Source organism: Pleurodeles waltl, chromosome 4_1, assembly GCF_031143425.1.
Source record: "Pleurodeles waltl isolate 20211129_DDA chromosome 4_1, aPleWal1.hap1.20221129, whole genome shotgun sequence".
In the NCBI taxonomy this organism is placed as follows: domain Eukaryota; kingdom Metazoa; phylum Chordata; class Amphibia; order Caudata; family Salamandridae; genus Pleurodeles; species Pleurodeles waltl.
In genome coordinates, this window is record NC_090442.1 from 543,335,413 (window position 1) to 543,359,615 (window position 24,203).

The 24,203-nt window shown below is 43.5% G+C and overlaps 1 protein-coding gene across 1 annotated transcript in view; it reads right to left on the bottom strand.

The window, feature by feature from the left end:
- Positions 1-24,203, bottom strand: part of MET (MET proto-oncogene, receptor tyrosine kinase) — a 412,414-nt gene that overhangs the window by 91,694 nt on the left and 296,517 nt on the right. Inside the window, exon 11 of the mRNA XM_069228922.1 lies at positions 4,509-4,727. Within this exon, the coding sequence (XP_069085023.1) occupies positions 4,509-4,727 (219 nt within the window). The remainder of the gene's footprint in view (positions 1-4,508; positions 4,728-24,203) is intronic.

Sequence of the window (24,203 nt, forward strand, 5' to 3'; positions counted from 1 at the left end):
CCTACCCAGGCCCCAGGGACACCCCACCCACACCAGAGGGACAGCGGAGGATGGGGGACCCCATCCCAGGTAAGTATAGGTAAGTACAGGTAAGTACAGGTAAGTATTTTATGTTTTAAGTGCCATAGAGGGCCCTGAAATGGGCCCCCCTACATGGCACAGCATGCAGTGGCCATGCCCAAGGGACCCTGGTCCCCGGTGCTGGCCATTGGGGTGGTGGGCATGACTCCTGTCTTTTCTATGACAGGAGTCATGTGTTATGGATGGTTTTTGTCCAAAAATGACTCTAGGCTGGTTAGAGTCATGCTTTTTCTTAACTCTAACCTGCCTAACGCCATTTTCTGGTGCAAAACCCCCTTCACCCATACTGCCAGTGCTACCCGGCTAACGTCATTTTTGTTAACGCTAGCTTACCCTTTGCACTGGCTTACACCATTCTATAAATATGGTGCCCGGCTGGTGCTCAGAAATGTTGCAAGCCGGTGCTAAACTTTTTGGTGCAAAAATGCATTAGTGCAGTTTTGCTCCCAAAAGTATAAATATGACCCTGTGTCCTTAGCATTTGCCCATTGCTTATCATTGATTGGCCTCACTGTCTCCCTTATTTGCTTGCTTCTTATTTGTCAGCTTGCATAGGCTTTTCTTCCTCTTCTTGTATTTATCCCTCTGGGGAGAATAACCATATTACTGTGTCCTTCCACTGCTTGTGCTACTTTTTGATTTTTGTTTAAGCACTCCACAAGAGCGCATGTTTTTTCCAGCTGTCTCCCTTGTGTAAGTCTACCACTGTGTGATTTTCTTTTATTCTTCTCCCACTCATCCTCCATTGTCTGTGTTAACCCCGCCCCTGCTGCCCATCCTCCACTGTCTGTGTGGTTGCCCCAGACACTCCTGTCCACCATCCATTGTCCATGAGCATCTCAATCCCCTCCCCCATCCTCTGTTGTCCATGTGGTTTTGTTTTCTTCCCCATCCCTCACCCAATCTCTGTTGTCCATGTGCTGGCACCATCCCTTCCTGCCCCCCTTTTTTGTCCATGTGCTTGCCCAAACCTACCTGCCTCCCCTCCATTGTCCGTGAGCTTACAGCAGACCCTTCTGCCCATGATCTGTTGTTCATCTGCCTATCCTAACCCTTCCTGCTTACCCTCCATTGTCTGTGTGCTTGCCCCAGCCTTCCTGCTCACCCTACTTGGTCCATGTGCTCCACATCTTCTCTTGCCTGTCCTCTTCTCCATCTGCAATTCTTCTCTCCCGCCCACCATATTGTATTGTGCTTCAAACCAAACCCTCCTTTGTTTGCTTTTATCAAGCAAATGGAGGAGTAGCTTGGGTGATAAGACAACACGGAGGGAGGGAGCGAGGGAGAAAAAGACATGGGTAGGAGGACCGTCTGGCAAGAGGGAATCAGGAGCACAGGCTAAAAATAATTTTTAAAATCCACTAGGACACAGCTAGAAGTAATGTGTTATTTTTCTGAAAAACAGAAAGCCAAAAAAGCACATTAGGGCTGGGGGCTTCATGGCACATGGCTGCAAATCATTGTCAAAGCCAATAGCTCTCACAGGCGAGAACTATTGGCTTTGTTAATGCTTGTGTAGGTACCATCATCTGCTCACTCTCTGATCTGAAACAATAGTGCTGAGTGGGTGAGCTGAAACAAGTGGAAGGGATGGAAGTCAATGGGGAGCCTACAGGCGACTAATCAGGTACAGTCAGGGAGACCTGACAAGACACACAGTGGACTCAATATACACAGAGGCACATGAAGTATTAGTGTAGAGGATAGTGCATTGTCTTAGTAGGCTAGCATCAACCATGAGGGTTAGCTCAAACTCAGAAAGTGTATGGATATGTGGTGGTGTGGTGTATTTTAGTGTAATTTTCATGGCTCCTCCCCTAAATTCCCATTCTACATTATCTGATGTGTCATGACAAACTATTTTTTTTACCAGTCCACAAACTCCACATACCATCCACATATGTGCTTTCTTCCTGTATAGAGCCTGACATGCTTTTGATTTACCAGCATCTGATGGAAATGCGTTTTTGCATTGTTGTTTATTGTGCTGTAGCATTTATACAGGGACTTTTAACCACGGTGGGGCCCTAAGGTGCTATGAACTGCATTACGTTCTTGGGTGCCCTTCTGAAGTGCTTGATTTGAAAGGGTGAACATTTTAGTTGAGGAAGTTGTTTGATGAGGTGTGCAAGGTCTGAAAATGTGCTATACAAATAGTGAGGTGCTGTTATTGCAAATAATGCATTGGGGAATAACATAAGAATAGATGCACTCACACATGCAAATACGTACCCTTTCATTTAGAATTGAACTATAGCATGGGCGTTATGCATGCAGGAATGTTTTTAAATCTCTCTAAAATTCAGTTAAATTGGAAATATTCTAATTCTAGCAGGGATCGAGTTCCATATTTGTTTAATTGGAACTGAGGCATTTTCACCACTGAGAGTTTTTTGAAGGCAGGGAAGGTCTAGATTGCCAAACATAGATCAGAGGGCTCTAGTTTGGAGACAAGTGTGAAGTTTATGTTGAAGGAAGAGAGACTGAGAGCTATGAATGGCACAATAACCTTTGCATATTACTTTCAAAGTGACATATCTGGCCATGGACAGCCACTGTAGAAAGGGTCATAGAATCGTCTGTGTGGTCTTCCTCTCTAGATTGGTGCAAGTGTCAGTGGCCTTGGTCACAGTTTATGTAATCCAGCTTTCTATAATTCCCACTGGAAAATGATGCACATCTGTCTATTAGTCTTGTGATCTTGGCATACACAGCATGATCGCCCCTTCCTATTTCCTCCTTGTTCCTGTTGTTAATTCTGCTACAGTACCACTATGCCAGCATTAGTGGGAATTTAAATGTCTTGGCGTATTCAGACTTGGAATTTGAATAAAGAAGCTATTTTTCTGTTTTGGGGAATTTCCACAGTAGTGGATCCCATGATTCCCTTAATTCCTGATGTAAATACCCTAGTAATGCAAAGTAAAGAGCCTTAATTACATTCAGTTGACGAGGGGGTGCATACCCCTGTGCACTCCCTTTCTACGTTGCTGGAGCACTTTGGTGTAACAGCAGAGGCTGGAGACACTCTCACCTTCACATATGAAGATAGAGCAATTGAATATATAGCACTTACCATCTCAGCGGGAGAATTCCCTCATGTTCACGGAGGGGTGCTGTATTATGGACGTGGTCCCAAAGGCAAAGGGGCTTCCAGGAGGTGCACTTATTGTGTACTGCACAGAGCAACGCCTGAGGGCGACCCCACAAAAGGGGAATGAGGGTTCCACAATCCATCCATAGGTGGGTGGTGCTGTCACTCATTGTCATTGGTGGTGCTGTCACTCCTTGTCATTGCTCACTGCACCTGCCTGCATGGGGATCTCGGTTACCCTTTAAAGTGCAAGGCAGGTGCAGTATGCACTGGGAAGATGTACCAGCTTCTTCAAACATTTGGTCTGTCTTTCATGAATGCTTTACAACCAGGGCAGTTGTGAGTTCGGTTCTACCCTGGGCCGCAGTGCCTGATACGTAACTGAGTGCAGTGTCCCTGTTTGCACCCAGAGCACCCTCTTAAAGGTTCACCATGGCACAAACAAGGACAGTATACCATACCTATCGTCCGGCCCAGATTTCATTCGTGGTGGACTGTGGCTGCATTATAGCTTGTTCTAGCAGTCACTCCTGTGCTTCTAGGCCCTGGAGTGAACGCAGGTCCAGGTTTCAACAGGAAGGACCAGTTGCACGTACTGCAAAGAGGAGCCGCCACTATGTTTCTCGAATATAGTTCAAATTAGCATTGATAAACCAAACTAAGTTACGTGGAGATTTTAAGGTTTAGGTACCCATTATATATGATATGAAATGTTATTCACTTTTAATTAGACCTGTTAGCCCCTATCGGTAGACAGCCAGGTGTTCATAATTATCATGCATTTGTTTCCCTTGTATCTATTGATCAGAGATATTTTCTCATGTCGAAATATCAGCTTAATCACTAAGCAATGCAATAAAGAATCGCCTTTTTAGTACTTTGGCATCTCAATCTGCATATTGTAAACCGATGTTTTGCAGATCATGTGCAGGTAGGACAGACAAAAAACACTTCAAATGGCACGTTTGAGCAAAAGCAGCAGTTACACGAGAGCATTACAGATTCAGGGAAGGTCTCTAAACAAATCAAAGCATTATAATACACAATCTAGGAATATTTCTGCCGCAAGCAAATCCTTCGAGGCTGGCAAACTGTATGAAGTGAAAGTGTTATGCGGCCCCTTTCACAGGGAACTTGTTGTGAGTCAGTGTGCCTTACTCTGGTAGTACGCCTTGCTTACCCCTAAATTCCAGGAGTAAGTAGGCGGTGCTAAAAGGGTAATTCTCAGAGCGGCTGTGTTAACCACGCCCCGGTGTCTCAAAATTACTGTTTACTTCAAGGAAATCTCATAATGACCTCTGCAAGCCAGAAACCCAACAAACACGAGCCTTACCTTAATTTCCAGCACATTTGTGTTGCCCGTTGAGATCACCAACGGCTTTTCAAAAGTCTCGAAAACAGGATCATCCACGTAGAGGAAATCAAAGGCATCAGAGGTGAACCCATCGAGAATGAAAAGCGCCTGCGCCGCGATTGGTGTCTGGAGACCGAGGGCTTTCAGAGAAGGAGTCGAGCAGCAGCTTATTTCTGCATCAGAGTGATGCTTACAGGCCTGGAATGATATTGTCACTCAGTTACTAGAGCAGTCCACACGCATAACAAAAAACACACTTCTCAAAAATACCCTAAAAACAGAGTGGAGAACCGGGCTTATGGAGGATCTTGGTGTCTGCCGGAGTGTTCATCAGTAGAAGCGGCTAAGCCAGCGCATCATAAGACAGAACATGAGCCGGTCCAACAATATGTTTGACCCGAGAATCGTGCAACAGATGTCAGGCAGAAATATAATAACGACTCTATAAAACTGAAAAAGTGTAATAGTTTTAGCATTTGGAAGCATTTCAGTTTATACATTTAATTCATTAGGAAAGATAGCTTGTATTTTAAGACTTCGAAACAGTGCTAAACTATTCTAATCAGGGGCTGGCCCTGCCATCAATAACATTAGTGACCCACGAGTTATGTCAGTAGTTGTGTACCCTATATATACATTATTGTTATTATAGATGGACAGTATCATAGCCTATCAAAGCATATACGAGCGGGATTTGTACAGGGTACCTACTGCACATACTGCATTAATTATTTCAGAGCACTGTCAATTATGATTTTTAAGAAAAGAAAGCACAGCAAAGTAATTGACTACGATTGAAAAATGTGGTCAAACAGAGAGGCCATGGCTGAATCCTGGTTCCCTGGTTACATGTTGTGCAATTCATCCACTGGATGGTTTCTTCTCTCTTCCGTTCAACAACAAACTGCAATTATCTGTGTTTCTTGGACCAGTTAAATTAGCAGACCGTGATAAATAAATACCCACAATCAATGTCAAGTCGAGCTGACACAAGGAGTCTTTCTTGAAAAAAGCAGGGCTTTCTGTATTTTTGGTTTTGCCACCAGATAGCCTTTAGTTGTCTCTAGGGGAATGTCGCTTTTGGACAGGAGCAGCTTGTGGGGCTTTGAAGGGGCAGGGTGGCGCCTGCGGGGGGGATTAATTCAATTAAAATAAATACACTTGTCTTCTCTCGCTGCCGCCACCACCATGCTGCTCCTCTCCTACAGGCTGCAGGCACAGGCTCCCAGCCAGGGCGCTCCCAGGCAGACTGGAAGCCTGTGCCTGCTCTCTACAGCCCAGCAACACAGTGCTGGGCTGGAGAGAGCACAGTGCACGTTTGTGATTGGCCGACCTGAGACGGCTGGCCAAACATACATGCACACTAAGGGGAGCGCTCTGTACACTCCTCTCCATGACTGTAATCCCCAATGCCCCACCCCTTCTACTACAAAATTATAATAAACATAGATTATTACCCTTTGGTAGTAAAAGATTTGCAGCTGGGGCTGCTGGCAGGGGGTGATGTTTCTCCACCATAGCGGAGCAGCCGCCACTGCTTGTGGACCATATAAAAAAACATACGGTGAGCCCACTGGATCACCCTTTCATTGGTGATTTCAATATCCCTTGTTAAAAAGGAGGAGCAAACTTAGCAATTAGCACAAAGCCTTCATTGATGAGAATCTCCTTACGCTGCATGCCTGATGAGGCACGCATAGTTTAGGCTCCATCACTGACCTATCATCACAAGACAATGTTCAGTAAAATCCTAGACCCGCTTCAAGTATTTTACTGAGAACATTTATAACTACCTTTTCTGTACAAGAGCTGTTTACCTCTTCTACTCACCAAGGACAACAACACTTTAATAACCACTAGAAATCTCAAAAACATAGACCCAAATAGCCTTCAAGCAAACATGCCACTCTCCTCCAACACTCTTCCACAGATCCTAATACCCTGATACAGGACTACAATCAAAATGCAACCCACATACTGAACTTTACTGTCCCATTTTAAAGAAACTAAACAAGGAAAGAAAACATCCTATTTGTCCTTTCAGCGAGTTTACACAAAAAGTCATATTGTGAGAGCAAAGAGGAAATAGTGAAAGCACTCATATGACAGAAACTAATTTCAACTCGAGGCTGCAAGATACATTTACAAAAATTGTCTTTACAGAGACAAATGATCTTATCTGACAAGCAGGTGTAACAAAGAGGAGAACCACCCCAAAGAACTCTTTAACATTTTAAAGCATCTTAAACCCTAAGGTGAACTTTTGCAAAAACATGGTGTCTCTATCCACCAATATGTGGACGGCACCCAGATTTTACCTATAAATGGATACCCCTCTATGACTCCCACGTTAATCAGCTGCCTATCTAAAATCCAAAACTGGATGAAAAGCATGAAGTTCATACTCAATACCCATGAAAATGAGTTCTATATTCGTTACTCAAAGCTTAACTTTGAACTATGTGTGAACTGACTCAAACACCTAAATGGCTAAGAGTTCTCTCCAAAGACCATCTCATGAGGTAAAGCACTTGGTATCACACTGGTGCAAAAGTAAATTTAGTCTCACACATAAAGGCAACGGCCAGGAGTGAAAATCACCATATCTGAGACATAGGAAACATCAAGCACTATCTTCTAAGACACGACGGACATAAATAACTTACTACAAGTCATAGTAACATCCAGAACTTAACACAGCAACTCTCAACTCAAATGAATTGCTCAAAAATGTCTTGCATCAATAAAAGCTATCTTTCACTCAGTTGCCCTGCTCATCTCAGGTAAAAGGACATTTGACCACATCTTACCAATACTTATATCCCTAAACTGGCTAGCCTTGGAAGCTCGAAAACATATAAAACTGCCTGATCATGTAAAAAGCCCTACACCTGCAAATCATATCCTACCTAGTTAGTGTATTGACTATTGCCATAGGACATAAAAACATAACAGGAAACGACTCACTATGACCCAGTTTCCAAGTTACAATAAAACCTCCACTATGAGACATTCCTTCTCTGTCAACACACCCACAATTATACACTCGCTCCCATCTAAATGACACGTAGCCGTCTTCTTCACATTGTTCAAATGTGTCTTACGAGACATCTACTGTGCACTAAATGATAGCATGCTCTCCTAATTTACTCACAAACATTACAAACCTTGGCTCCTGACTATGCGTTTCATGATGCCTGAGTGTACTTTGCCATTTATGACACACGCACACAGCCTAGAAATGTCCAGAGTCCTGAAACCACCTCGTTCTTGTTCTATCCCCGTTTTTTAAATCTAATAAGCCATCAGACTTTACACGTCCGTGATTTCTCCCCAAACAGACGTGAACATGAACAGATATACATTATTTTCTTGGTTTGGTGTAGTGCATGACACACGTAGAACTCAAGCATAAATAGAACATTTTAGATATTGTTAGGTTTTTGCTCATAAACATAACTTCTTTTCATCTGACGATTTTGTACAGAATACATATGATTTATGCATCCACGTGGAAACCTATTTTCTAATGCTGTTGAACGACTCACCCAATAACCAGCATCCTCTGAAAAGGCATGAGCTCAAAGTAAATCCATACAGCACATAAAATGTTAGTAAAATATTGCGTGCGCACTGATTTTGAAATCGTGCATCAACGTGCACTATGGGAGTTGTTGGACCTGGCTTTTTGACAGGGTCATCCCCAAACTTTTTGCCTCCTTCCTCCTATTTTTTCTGACCTGTTGTTGTTGGCTTTTGAACTCTGGGCACTTTACCACTGCTAACCAATGCTAAAGTGCATATGCTCTCTGTGTAAATTGTACTGTTGATTGGTTTATCCATGATTGGCTATTTGATTTACTTGTAAGACCCTAGTAGAATGCACTAAATGTGCCTAGGGCCTGTAGATTAAATGCTACTAGTAGGCCTGCAGCACTGATTGTGCCACCCACTTAAGTAGCCTTGTCTCAGGCCTGCCAATGCAAGGCCTGTGTGTGCAGTTTCACTGCCACTTCGACTTGGCATTTAAAAGTACTTTCCCAGCCTAAAACTAATGGGTGCCCTAGGTAACCCCTAGAGCAAGGTGCTGTGTGGGTAAAAGGCAGGACATGTACCTGTGTAGCTAATATGTCCTGGTAGTGTAAAACTCCTAAATTCATTTTTACACTACTGTGAGGCCTGCTCCCTTCATAGGCTAACATTGGGGCTGCCCTCATAGATTGTTGAAGTGGCAGCTGCTAATCTGAAAGGAGCAGGAAGGTTATTTTTAGTATGGCCAGAATGGTAATACAAAATCCTGCTGACTGGTGAAGTCGGATTTAATATTACTATTCTAGAAATGCCACTTTTAGAAAGTGAGCATTTCTTTGCACTTAAATCTTTTTGTGCCTTTCAATCCACGTCTGGCTAGGTTTAGTTGACAGCTCCTTGTGCATTCACTCAGACACACCCCAAAAACAGGGTACTCAGCCTCACTTGCATACATCTGCATTTTGAATGGGTCTTCCTGGGCTGGGAGGGTGGAGGGCCTGCCCTCACACAAAGGACTGCCACACCCCCTACTGGGACCCTGGCGGACAGGATTGAACTGAAAGGGGACCTGGTGCATTTCTTAGCCACTCTTTGAAGTCTCCCCCACTTCAAAGACACATTTTACTATAAAACAGGGCTTCTGTCCTACCACCTCAGACACTTGCTGGAGAAGAAACCTGAACCAGAACCTGCATCCTGCCAAGAAGAACTGCCTGGCTGCTCAAAAGACTCACCTGTCTGTTTTCTACAAAGGACTGCTGCCTTGCTGTTGGCCTGCTGCCTTGCTGAACTCTTGTCTGGCTGCAAAAGTGCTCTCCAAGGGCTTGGATAGAGCTTGCCTCCTGTTCCCTGAAGTCTCAGGACCAAAAAGACTTCTCTTTTTCATTTGGACTCCTCGTCCGCAGTGAGAAAATCGTCGCACGCCGATCCAGATAGACGCCGCTCGATGCGACGCCTGCGGTGCGACCGGAACTTCGACGCATGGCCTCGCATGGACAACGCCGCCCACCTTTCAGAGAGGAAATCGACGTAACGCCTGCAGTGAGGAAGAAAATTCCACGCACAGCCCCCCGGAACGACGTGCAGCCGGATAACAAGCCGAGGAATCCACGCACAGACCCTGGGACATCTGGTAATCCCGCGATCCACAGAAGGAGACGGTCCGCGTGCCGGAAAACGACGCACGTCTTCCCTGAGTGAAAAATAACGACGCAAGTCCGTGTGTGAAGGGGCGAAACCGCCGCACACACCATTTTTCCTCCCGTAGAATGACGCACGTCTCCCCCCGTGAAAAATAACGACGCAAGTCCGTGTGTGAAGGGGTGTAACCGACGCACACACCATTTTTCCACGCATCTCCTCTTCTGTGGCCCTCTGCGGAGTTTTTCCACTCCAAACCAGGTACTTTGTGCTTGAAAGAAACTTTATTTATGTTTTAAAGACTTGAGACACTTCATATCACTTTTCAGTGATATCTTTCCAAATTCATGTTGCATCTTTGATCGTTTTGACCTGCAAATATCCATATAAATATTATATATTTTTCTAAACACTGTGTGGTGTATTTTGTGGTGCTATATTGTGTTATTGTATGATTTATTGCACAAATGCTTTACACATTGCCTTCTAAATTAAGCCTGAATGCTCAGTGCCAAGCTACCAGAGGGTGGGCACAGGATAATCTGGATTGTGTGTGACTTACCCTGACTAGAGTGAGGGTTCTTGCTTGGACAGAGGGTAACCTGACTCCCAACCAAAAACCCCATTTCTAACAGGAGTGATAAGCAGAAACACAATTTCCTGTACACCCTCCTCAATTCAGTCCTGTGTGAATGAAGTCTACCCATGTTTTTGGTGCTCAGCAACTTTGGTAACCATTTTTTGTTATGGTTACCGAGGGCTTCATAATTTTTGCTCGCCAGGCACTTTTCTTTTTTATTGAAACTTCCCAAACAGAGGAAGTAATACAGAAAACAGGCAGTAACATACTGTGGGTGATGTAGAGACACACATAAGCATTTTCTAACTATTACAGTTTACAGAAGTGTAGTCATGCATATAATAAAAACAATACTTCAGCAAATGTGCCACGTGTGAGACGGCATGCCAGACGAATGAAACAGTTATAAAGGAGGAGGTGGGGGATGTGTAGCGGGAGTGGAGAAGAGTTAAACGTTATCTGTCTGGCCTATGGCAATGGCGAAGAGGAGTGGGCGAAGGTAGGAAAAATAAACGAACCATAAGATTGGTGTGGACCTGGTTGCCCATCTGGGGTAACCTGTCAATGAAGAAATAGAATATCATACAGTATCTCCCAGTGCATCAGCAGTGACTTCTCTTATCCATCTCCATATCTCATCGAACATCTACAGATAGCTATAATATCTGTGAATAGTCTCTCAAAGGTAGCCATGTGTAAGACATTGGGTCATTATTTGAGGGGGTAAAAGCACAATCCTTGTCAGGGTGACCAAAAAGCCACTAAATTTACCCGTGTATAACCTTCTGGTGGCTTGACACAGAGCAGTCAGGTTTAACTCAGAGGCAATGTGTACAGTATTTATGCAGCACTCAAGCACTAGCACTAGACAAATCCCAAACCAATTTTAAACAATGTACTAAATGTTAATAAATACAATTATACCAGAAACAACAAAAATTCTTTCATTAGAACCAGAAATATTAAATTTGAAATTTTTAAGTGAAAATAATGTCTAAAAGAGCAAAACTCGGTCATGTGGCAAGGCTAGAGTGGAAGAAAGTCACAAGTTCAAGCAGACAGCAATAGAGCATGTGTCGGATACAGAAACCTGCTGAAAAGTTATCTTCAAAGTATGGCACAAAGAGTTTTGCTCGAATTGGAGGAGGCCGTGAAGAGTATTACGGATGGTCATCTATGTAGCGTGAAGAGACGGCTGGGCTGTCGAGGATGGTCATTGCTGTAGCGCAAAGAGCCAGTCATGTGTCACAGGCGGTCATTGCTGTAGCTTCGTGCTGGCAGTCATCACAGGCTGTCATTGCTATTGCATGGATTGCAGAGCAGACCTCACATTGCTAATTGTCACTAGTGGTCGATGTGAAGAGCATGTCTCCCCAAAGCTTTGTGTTAGTGGTCATCGTGGGCGGCAGAGTCTTGGTGCGAATCAGCCTGTTCGTGAGGAGCCCAAGCTTAAAGATTTTCACTGTTTCTTTGGGAGGAGTACATTCTGATGCTAGGCAAGGGACCAGGACCTGGGAAGGCACCTCTAGGGATCAGGGACACACTCCAGCAGAGGCTAGCAGGGCTCAGGTAGGTGCAGTTGCAGGCCTAGGCAGGTTCAGTTTAAGCAAGTGATCTGGGCAGTTACAGGGAGGCCTCTGAAGCTTGTGTCCCTGTAGCTCATATATGAGGTGAGCCAACCGACCCTCGGAGTCACTCTGGGATGAAGGCAAGCACATCCAGGCTTCCCTCTCAGACTGCAAGTTAGTCCTTTAAGCAGCAGGACAGTCCTTCTGTAAGTTCCACAGGCCCGGGAGTGTTCTGAAGAACAGCTTTGGAAATTCAATATTTATATGTGTGTCAGCCGTTGTGTAGGGAAACTCCCTGTCCTACTCTCACATCTGGTTCTGGAACGGTCTTCCTCTTCCCCTGTCAATGCTCCAAATGTTCTGTAAGAGGCAAAAGGCAGGGCAGGCCTGGTGTCAGGGTTGGTTTTGTGTGCAGGAGATAAAGCCCTTTAAAGTGTAAGAGGGGCTGGGTACAGCCCCTTACAGCCCCTCCCCAGTCATCCTGCCAGGATGGCTCTTCTTGTCCACGCCCAAGCCCCCTTTGTGTTACTGTCTGGAAACAATACACAAGCCCTAAGACATTCAAAGTCATGTGGCGCAGGTCACTGGCAGAAAGGCAAGTCGTTTGGGGCAAGAAAGCACAAACTTTCTAAAAGTGGCATTTTCAGACTTGTGACTTGAAATCTGACTTCACCATTAATGAGTACAAAAGAAAATGAGCTACAACTAATGCTCACTGTTGTCTATAATATAAAACAACCAAACAATCAAGATAGCAGAAATACAAAAAAATGATATTTATTACATATGTATGTACAACAACAAGAAAACACGATAATCAAAATTAGATATATAAATATTTACATGTTCACAAGGAAAGACACACACACTCATATATAGTGAATAGACAGAGACAAAGTGTTACACAAGACAAGACACAAAAGATAATAGAAACATAAGATTGAAAAGAGAAAATCCAAATTGTCCAAGATACAATAAAATGTAAGTTAAATATACACTTTCTCTTTTAAAGCCTTAATAATATTCATAGTAATGACATGTTATAACTCAAAACTAGATAGCGTCTCCACCTAATTCATAAAGAGAATTTACTTGGACCCTAAAGTCCATAATCCATTGTAACAACTGTAGGAACTAAGCCTATGCGCGTTTTGGCGGTAACCATCCGATTTGTAAAACCGCCTTCGTCAGGGCAGTTCCTTTTCAATATTAGGTAACTAATGTCGCAGGTCTTTTAGATTCTCGTCCTTCCCACCCGAATCAAACCAGATGACAATGTTGGTGCGTTCCCTCAGAAAGAGAACACAGAGGGACTGATTCTCTAACTTCAACTTCTGATCGCACGGGGCTCCTTGTACAGGCACACAGCCAGATTCGCAGATCTACCCAAAAATAGTCTTCAAAATAACCAATTTTCAGGGGGATAAATACCCACAACTTCCATCAGTCTTCCATCTTCTGATACACCGATTTCTTAATGGCGAATGTTAAACGAGAACGCCCAGTTCACCATTAATGAGGACTTAAAATTACCAAATCCAAAGTTAGCACTTATTAAATGTAAAAGGGGAACCCCAATGTTAGTCAATGGGAGAGATAGGCCTTACAACAGTAAAAATGACTTTAGAAGTTTTTCACTGCCAGGACAAGTAAAACTTAAGTACAAGTCCCACTTTTTAAATACAATGCACATACCCTATGAGCCTCTATGGTCTGTGATAAGGGTGACAGATATATTAAAAAGTAAGTTGAGGCCTGGTACAAAAGTTAATTTTATCAAATCGAAATGGCAGTTTACAACTGCACTACAGCCTACAGTCAAATGCCTGAGACATGTTTTATAGTGCTATCGTAGTGAGTGCCAAACTGAATGCTGCATGCATTCAATTTACAGGCCCTGGGTACATGTAGTACCATTTACCAGGGGCTGACAAGTAAATTAAATGTGCCAATTAGGTGTAGTTCAATTTTAGAATGCTTGAAGGAGCTAGAACAAGCACAAACAATTGGTGGAATATCATGCCAAGGATGTCAAATCTACACTATGGATGTCATTTCTCTCAGTCAGCAAATGCAGGTGCAAACACAGACTTTTATTTCCTGAAAAAGCCACCATCTAGATGGGTATCAGTGTCATGGCCTCCCACACATCAGTCATGTCAAGAAGGAGGGCAGTGGATGTGGTTATGATGATTTCTGCACTGCAGGATGTCAACATGACCTGTAGCATTTGTGACTAGGAGAGCGACAGCAGAACATATGAACATAGAATATGTAGAATGTTGCATCTGGCAGTTCCACACCTCCAGCACATAGTCCGAACTCAAACTATATTTATCAGCCTTCACAAGGGAGAGGGTACAGTCACTGATGACTTTAAAAAGCTACATTTCATTCCAGCTGCCCTAAACATCTTGTTATGTTGTAGGAGCAGTCCAAACGAACAATCCTATACAGAATCAATGTCAGGTCATTCACTCCTTTTATGAAGTAACGCAGTTTCCGAGGTTTTGCCAGAGGGCCTCCAGTACGCATCTGTAAATACTTGGGACCAATCTCTTGAAATTCACCGGCCTGCGGAGATAAGATAAAACAGGAGAGTCTTGTAGACACCAAAGGGGTATGTCTAGGATCATCGTCAAACTGTGCTGCCGAATGGGGCATTTAAGTGAAGAAGTCTACGGATTCCCAGTTTGTAATGCAGCAAATGCCAGGTGTAGACCAAGACTTGCTGCTTTGCATTTTGTGCCTCCATAAGGATGATAACCTCCCAGTCGATGGAAGACTTTTCCAGGTAATTCTTGGATGCCCTATCCAAGAGGTGGTTTGCGATTTGCATCATCCCGGTCATAGTATGAGAGATACGGTACCTGGCGGGCCCTGTAATACAGTTCATGGCTCATAAGTCCCAACCTACCTGACAACATTGATATATGGACTTTGACAGCTCTGAGCCTGGGTTTCTGATCCACCAATGAAAATATTAATTTGTATGTCACAGGACTCGGTTTGGTTTTTTAGAGAGAGCACACTAAAGGTATAATTGGGTAATGGTGCTGTCATCATTTTCAATGCATGCACTCATTCCAACAGAGAGAAGTTCAGTTTGGACCACCTAGCAAATTAATTTCTGGTGGAAACAAGTAGGGGCTGATTATTATCCATCAGCACTTTGTTCCAACACTGCTGATCTGTATTTCAAGGCATTTTAAACTTTAGAGTATCCATCTGAAGGATGTGTTGCTTATGAAAGAGAGGTTACGCTACATGATGTGGGACAAGCCTTGCACTTACCCTAATTGATCTTGTATCCAGAGAATTCAGGGAAGGAGGAATTATTGTGGGCAATGTTAGGATAGCTAGATTTAATTTAGTCAAGCTAAGGGGACTGTCATCTGTATCAATATCCGGTTCTTCTGCCACTGTTAGGATGCTATTGATATGGCAGTGCTGTCTGATGGCTGCTTTAGTGGTTCAAGTACAAGGATAGACAGGAGAGTGATAAAGGGTATCCGTGGCATGTTCCTTTTCGAATCAGGAATCGTTCCAAGCCCCCACAGTTGACCTGGGCATTATGTGAGTCATACTGTATAGCCATTTAAACTTTAAATATAACATTGGAACCTACTGAGGCTCGTTCAAGCATTCTGAATGGTCAGTTCTATTCCACCTGGACAAATGCCTTATCAGGATCCAAGAAAAACATCAATACTTATCCGTCATCTTCCTTTACCTGCCACATTACATGGTGTTACATCCCCAGAAGTCCCTGGAGAATAAACCAGCCATGTAGCCAAACTGTGACAGCTGAATGAGTTGGAATGACTTTCGTAGCTGATCAGCCAAGACTTTGGTCAAAATCTTGTTATCAGCATTAGTGATATTGGTCTGAAGCCAGACCACATTAGCACATCTTTACCTCTCTTGGGTAGTAGAGAGACTATGGCTAAGTTGAATTCAAGAAGGACCCATCAGCTATTTACACATCCTTGTAAACTTAACTTAGTTGGGGTGATCAATTCTGTACAGCACAGTGAGAAACACATCCTTGCCCAGGTCTTTGCCTGTTGGTAATTCACTGATGATTTATTCCAAAAAGATGCTTCCTTCAAAAGAGCGCTGTCTTATTGCAATAAGTGGGGCAGCCTTACTTGTGTCAGGAAATACATTTTGGATGCAGATATGGCATACAAGCAGCTTCTTTGTGATGCCTTGTTGATGCATTATAAAAGTTGGGAATAGAGGATATGCTGCATAACTAGTACCTACCGGCTTCCTTGTCATGTTTGTTTTGCCAAGCTGAGAGAGCACTTTGAAAGTATAAAGAGGGAGGTCAAAGTTAGCAGTTTTGAGTTAATTTAGATTTTTGGGTTGAGTCTTGTAGAGGTCAGTGAGTCTTAGTTTCTGCCATCAGTTGTAATTGTAAAGCCATCACCTTTTCCTGCAGGCAGGACTCTCTCACATCATTTGTCCTCAAAGACAGGCCTTCCTAGCCACCCATTGTGACTGATGAGCGGATACTCAGCTTTTGTTATCTTTTGGGAATGCCTAGGTGTCGGCGCATAGGGTGTGTTTCTCCTCTGGGAGATGATGTTCATCAACTGTGCAATCACTCCCAAGTTCAAAGACCCTCGTAGATGTGTCAGGTTTCCCAGGCTGCCAAAAATTGGGTTCAATTCAAGTATCTGATCCATGCCAATTACTAATTTAGTCCTTTCAAAATCGAAGTCAGCACTGACGATTGAGAGCTCATTGAACAAATTGGTCTTGAGTCAAGTACGTGGATAGATGGAGTCCACTATCATGAGATTGTTTGGAAAGGAAAATTACACAAAGACATACCTTCCATTTATATTAATCTATGGTTTTAAGACCTTGATGTGTTATGATGTTTTAACAGTATTGCAACACCAGTCCTACTAAAGTTAGTCTGTCCTGCTTGTGAATCGCTGTCACCCTAAGTGTTGCAGACATGGATCACTGTTTCTAATCAGTTTCATTTCAACCTCTCAGCTTCAGATGCTGATATGTGGGCTTTCTGTTGCAGAACAATACCAATTGACTTCAAGGCTAGATGTGACATGATATTTTTTCTCTAAATCGTTGTTCAGATGTGTATCTGAGCATTAGCTTACATGGGATATGATCTGTAAGGTGATCCAAATGGGCAGAACAGGTGAATAATGTAAGCAGACAAGTGAATGTCAGGAGATCCCTGGAAAACCCAGTTTTTCTATCTGATATAATCATATGGGTAGAACATGACTGGTTGACTGAATGTCAGTGCATCTAAGGGCAAATTATTGTTTTATAGTGTGTGAAGTGATAGTGAGGGTGGGGGTGCCCGTGAAGTATCTGATAGTGAAAGCAAACATTTCCTGCTGAAAGGGAGTGAATGAGGTTTGCGGTCTTTTGCGCAGAAGTCACAGCAGAGGTAGATAAGAAAATACAACAGGAGTGTCAGGTAGTAGGTCAAGAGATAGGGGCCTGGTGCATGTCATGACAGTGAAGGCCTCCTAATTTACCAAGGCCCTACATCGCTAGTTACCATGTGTACAGTCCAAGAATGCCCCCAATAAGGCAACCAGGCAATTTGTCATGTGCTTAGGGGGCAGAGGAAAAGTTCAATGAGCACAGCTGGAGTGAGAATCATAAAGCAAAGAAAACAGCATGAAAGAGCAAAGGTGCAGTAGCAATGTTGCAAAGGTGAGCCATCACTAGCACCAGTTCCGTGTCAATAGGTTTCTTTAACAGCAATCACGATTTATCTCTGGAGGTGGATGAGGGTGGCAAGTTCTGAAGATCATCATGAACAGTGTATCTCATAGAAATGCAATCCCTCTTTTTGGGTGCCACTGTCACATGTTGTTAGAAATGGGGTCTTTGGTTGGCAGCAAGGTTACCCCCTATCCAGGGAAGGACCCTCACTCCAGTCAGGGTAAATCACACACAACTCAAATTATCCTGTGTCCACCCTCTGGTAGCTTGGCACTGAGCAGTCAGGCTTAGCTTCTAGAAGGCAATGTGTAAAGCATTTGTGCAATAAATCATGCAATAACACAGTAGAAACGCCACAAAAATACACCACACAGGTTCAAAAAAATATAGAATATTTATCTGAGTAGATTAAGGTCAAAACGATCAAGGTTTGATAAGTAAAAGTTGAAATATCACTTTTGTAATGATAAATAGAGTCTTTAGCTCGGAAAAAGCAATAAGTGTCTCTTGCAACCACAAAGTACCTGGTTTGAGTCTAAATTATCTGCACGGGGCCACAGAGCAGGAGATGCGTGGAAGCAGGGAGGTGTGCGTCGGTTTCTCCAGGACCACACAGACGATGTGTTGATGCTTTTTCACGCAACAAGGGCTTTGCATCGATTTCCGGCGCGCTGACTTGGATCCTCTTTGGGTTGCGGGGTATTAGGATGCTCCGGGGACGATGCAGAGAAATCCTGGGCGTGCAGGGCGAAGTCACAGAAGCTGCTTTGATCCACTGGGCGATGCAGGGAATGTTCTGTCTCACGGCAGGCGCTGCATCAATTCCTCTTGCAGAAAGTCAGTCTGCGTCATTCCAGCTCGGCTATGCGTCGATCCAGGGGGCCGTGCATTGAAGTTCCGGTCGCAACTCTGCAATGCATCGATCTCCACTCGGAGAGCCGGGCTGTGTCATACCGGTTCAGCGTTGCTTTGATTTTCTCACCTCAGGGCAGGCTGTGCATCGATTCCGGCAGACCGTGCATCGATTTTTGCTGCACAAGGAGTTTTTTTGCAGAGATGAAGTCTTTTTGTCCCTGAGATTTCAGAAAACAGGAGGCAAGCTCAATCCAAGCCCTTGGAGAGCACTTCTCAACAGAGCCAGAGGGCAGCAAGGCAGCAGGGCAACAGGTGAGTCCTTTGGGCAGCCAGGCAGCGTCTCTTAGCAGGTTGCAGGTTCTGGTTCAGAGTTCCTTTCCCAGTAGGTTTCTTGTCAAGAAGTGTCTGAGTTGGTAGGGTCAGAGGCCCTGTTTAAAAACACAAATTTGCCTTTGAAGTGGGGGAGACTTCAAAGAGTGGCTTAGAAGTGCACAAGGTTCCCTTTCAGTTCCATCCTGTCTGCCAGGGTCCCAGTAGGGGGTTTGACAGTCCATTGTGGAGGGCAGGCCACTGTGCTTTGACTAGTAAGTGTCAGGCCCTCCATCGTCCCAGCCCAGGAAGACCCATTCAGTATGCAGATGTGTGCCGGTGTGAGTGAGCATCTTGTGATTGGGGTTGTCTGAGTGAAATCCACAAGGGAGCTGTCAATTAACCCAGCCAGACGTGGATTGGAAGGCACAGAAGGATTTAAATGCAGAGAAATGCTCACTATCTAAAGTGGCATTTCTAGAATAGTAATATTAAATCCAACTTAACCAGTCAGCAGGATTTTGTATTACCATTCTGTCCATACTAAATATGACCTTGATACTCCTTTCAGATCAGAAGCTACCACTCAAACAGTATATGAGGGTAGCCCTGATGTTAGCCTCTGAAAGGAGCAGGCCTCACAGCAGTGTTAAATGATTTTAGGAGTTTTACACTACCAGGACATATAAACTACACAGGTACATGTCCTGCCTTCTCCCTACACAGCACCTTGCCCTATGGGTTACCTAGGGTCTACCTTAGGGATGACTTATATGTAGAAAAGGGGAAGTTTAAGGCTTGGCAAGTACTTTTAAATGCCAAGTTGAATTGGCAGGCCTGAGACATGGTTAGGGGGCTACTTATGTGGGTGGCACAATCAGTGCTGCAGGCCCACTAGTAGCATTTAATCTACAGGTCCTGGGTACATGTAGTGCACTTTTACTAGGGACTTATACGTAAAACAAATAAGCCAATAGGGTATGAGCCAATGTCACCATGTTTTAAGGGAGAGAGCATGTGCACTTTAGCACTAGTTAACAGTGGTAAAGTCTGCAGAGTCCTAAAACCAGCAAAAACAGTGTCAGAAAGTGGAAGGAGGCAGGCAAAAAAGTTGAGGGTGACCACCCTAAGGCTGTCTAACACATGTGATTGAAGATTAGGACATTCCACATGGCCAGCCATTCGAGGTTCTACATGTGACTTATCCATTGCTGCTGAGTTGAGGAAATCTAGGAAGGGTTCCTGATCTACTGGGTCATAAAATTCCCTAGCTTTCCCATCAATGTTGAGACATGTTGCAGATGTGTCTATGAGACCACAGTGAATGTCCTGTTTGTGAAGGAGTGGCCTGAGTGCTAGGACTTTCTTTCTGCGGACGTTCATTCCGTGAGCCAAATGAGCTGAAACAGTGATGCAGCCGCCCTCTGATTTGTAAGGACCGTGTTCGTTGATTACTTAAAGGACTTTTCAGGCTTCTAAGGAAGCAGGCAGTGATTGGGGGAGATGTGTTTTTCTTGAGTGAGTCCACCATTGTATCCAATGCCTTCTCTGGAATTCCAATGGAGGCGTGAAAGCTAGCCTCAGCAGTGATGGTTAAGTAGCTGTTATGTTGGCCTATTTAGGTTTCACAGAAACTCTATAAATTTGAAAATTGTCCTTCAGCTTTCATTTGATAAGTGTGCTATGGATGTTCCAGACATCTTGACCCAGATTCTGTGTCTCTTTTAGTTGGCCCTCCACATCTGTCATGCAGGGTCTATCCTGGAATCGAAGTCCTTGATGTGATTGTGTTTCGATTTGATTTCTTTGGACGTTTCGAGGTGTCCACTTAACAATGTGAGTAGTAGTCCTGACTGCATGATCGCCACCATCAGTGAGCCAAGGTAGTAGGCATGGTTGCTATGGGTACTGGCTTCTGTTTGTTGGCATGTAGGTCTGCCTTGTAACACAGACAGGTCAAAGTTTCAGAGCTGGACATGAGTGTGACTTTGGTGGTCTGGATACTGGACAGGGTGTATTTTTCAGGTACAGCAGAGGGCTGCAGGGGATTGAACTGCGGCTCTAGGAATGGGGTGAGTTTGTCACCAAGTACAGTAACAGCATAAAAGTGCTGAGCAAAATGTAGTAGCTGATGGTCTGTATGTCACTATGGAAGTCTGAGATGGCTTTTACTATCCAATGGGTATGACGTGCAAGGCAGAGATTCTTGGAAACCAGAGCAAGTAGCAGTGATGTAGGCAACAGCCTGTTATATATGGACCTTGTGAGTGTTTGTAGTAGTCACTATACATGCTGGTCCCCAGAGTGTGCAAACAAGTTGTGTTGTTCTGCAATGTTAGACTGCATGGCGGCTTCACTAGGGTTCCTCTGTAAGCTGGCAGGGGTAGCATCCAAAGGCCTAGCAAGCAGCCTTGAGCTTCAGATGGTGGACAGGCAACACCCTGATAAGGGAGCACATATTGGGCCCTTGGAGTGTCAGAAGAGACTTTCCCAGGAATCCTTAGTATGCCACACCTGCATACTTCTCTGTCTTGAATTGCAGACTTTGCCAGTGACTAGTTTGGATGAGTGCCAAAACCACTATGCTCATTCTTTGCTCCACTGGGAAGTCTGCATCTCTTGACACCAGGCCTATGGAAGTAGTGTGGTCATGCAGGGTCGCCCAGTCACTCTGGGCTGCAAAAGAGTTCTATGTCATGAGGTCATGTCTCCACTTCATCTGGGTGGCCTAAGCTGCTACCTCCAGGAACTTTCATTCAGTGCTCGCCAGTGCACTAGACAGTTGACTTTCTCAAACATCCTCTGGCATGCTCCTTTTGTCTGTGGTCCTGGTATTAGGCAGTGGGAAACCATGGAATCCTCTGGAGCTCTAGTGCATGGTGCCCATCGTAACTTGTAACCAAGCCCTGCCTTGCTATTTATTTTTCAAAAGAGTAATAGAGGATATATAAGTTTGACTGATTTTCCTTATTTATTTACTCAGGAACGCAAGCCATTTTTTGCAACATATTACATGAATACAATGTGTTTTCACTGTACAGAAAATTGGGAGTGGGAATACATTACTTAGTGCTCACTGATAGGAAGGGGTGCAAATTGTGCTGTATGTAGTTAATTTGAAAAAAATAATTGTCGTTTAAGCTGGTGTTTTCAGAAGAATGATGATCATCAAAACCACAGGTACAGATCTATGACAGAAGGCTTAATTCCACTGCAAGGCAGGCAAAATTCAACTCTTTGTACCTCAGTGCTGTGCTAGCCATATTTACTACAGTAACTTGAAAAGATGCACAAATACCATTCTTGGTAGGAGAACACGAATACACCAACACCCACTACTCAGTTTCCCTTGAAGCCAGTTTACAATATTTTTCTTTGTCATTCTATCTTCACTGCTTTTCAAGAAAAGGACTAATGAAAGTTAGAAGATTGGAATGTTAAGAGCTTCATCGGAGACAATGGAGTTCTAATAGCCTTATAACCCTTCGTAGCTGGGCTATACATGCAAATGAAGTCCAGCTCCCTTGTTAAAGGCCCTCGCCTTCGGCCTTTAACACTGGAGTGGGCCTTTCATGTCCTGTATAGCCCGCTACGGCAGGCTTTAAGGCTATATTACAACCACCAGAATTAACACAAGGATGCATGCCATTGTCATTGCTGTCGATGAAACTGAACCTATAACTTAACTAAAGTGATTGGTTACAATTGATTGTAAATCTAATATTTGTAATCAGTGAGAACATTTCAGTGAACCCACAGAGGTATGGAAGGGACCAAAAACCCCATGACATTACATGAAGTGGTGTCGCCTAGGTTCTCTTTATCCTAATGAGATTACTGGAGAGCAGAGAAGATTGGGGCAACCGGGCGCATGACATAAATAACTCCTCAGTGGAATGGTGGTCACACAGATCTCATCCGTTTCTCTCAGTTACATTAGTCTCACATATGCAAGGACAATCAGAGGCAGAGGAAAGTTCAATAGGGTTTTATTGAAGTAACTGCATCTTAGATAAAGCATGTATTGCAATAAGTAGGACGATGAAGCACAATAAGATTAAAATTGTGACAAGGAGAGTAAAACACAAGAATAACGCTACCATATTGTCACTAGAGTTTGTAGAGATAGTTCCTACCTAGGGTATGTTAGAGCAGATCATGTTAAGCTTCTAATTCTGCCCTTCAGGTTCCCCCTCGGAAGACATCATCCCTCATACCTGAGCAAGAGGCCTGTATTCTACATAAGCAGCTGTAGCGAAGCAATGTGCAATCAGCATACAGTCGTGGTCATCTGGCTAATGTTACAAGAAAGGATCCCCATGTAAGAGTGTGTATGTTTCTGTGAACACTGGAGAAAAAGCGTACCACTTTTGCCAGCAACTTATCTTACTGCAGCCTTGAGACAAGCACAAAGTTAAAGAAATGTCTTGTTTAAGAACATAGTGCTGACCTAGGCGGAGAACAGCTAGATAGAGAAACTAAAACAAGACCGCAAATGTGGCTAATGTTAAAATAATATAACAAAGCTAAATAAAACATATCTACATTAAAGTGCACAGCGGCAGGCCTAGTTTGCTAAAATAACATGTATAAAATATATCTAAAATGGCTACACAACAGTGGCATTCCACTGCCTTCATCACAGATAAAAAGGTGAGACTCATTTATCACGAGTTGCTTAAGCATGTTATTCTACAATGGTTTATAAAAAGTAAATGAAGAACTAATGAACCTCACGAAAATTAAAGCAAGACATGTTTTTAAAGATTGTAGGCAGATTGAAAAAATCAGACGGGGTTAAGCAGCAAAAAAGGAGAAGCAGTTGCTACCTCTAGCTACCTACATGACACTGCTATAGTGAGAGGCTGGAATGCGTGGTCATCCCGTGGAGAAAAATCCAAACTATGAGCTTGATTATTATTATGAAATATATCCCCCGGTACCAGGATTTATGTTTAAAAAATAAAAATAGAACATTTGACGTTTATTAACCTTCATATGAAAACATATGCCATTTTACTATTGGAATGGAAAGTTCTCCATAAACCAAAACAAGCAATCTAAAATAAAACGATTAGCCTACATTTTTTTTAGATTAATTATTAACGGAAGCACATTACAGTTTTGTGACTTTTCAAAAACAATTTCAGAAATCTGTCGATGAATGGTGAGGCCTAGGAACACAATTCTAATCTTACGGTTTCAATGACTCGATTTTCAGGTTCTGCAATCGTTAAGGTTATTTGATTGGTGTAAATTAATTGCACTTGTTATCTACTCTAGACTTCTAATGTCTTTTAAATTAATAGCAGCGGTATTCTAACTTTGTTTGTGGCTATTTGTTCAAATTGGTTTACACAAGCGATCCTTTAGCAGGCAGGTCGTCGAGGAAGATGCTTTTAGAGGGAGATACAAATCCAATAAAAGCCTTTCGAGGTGATGCAATGTGACTGATTGCTAAGGTCTAGGAAA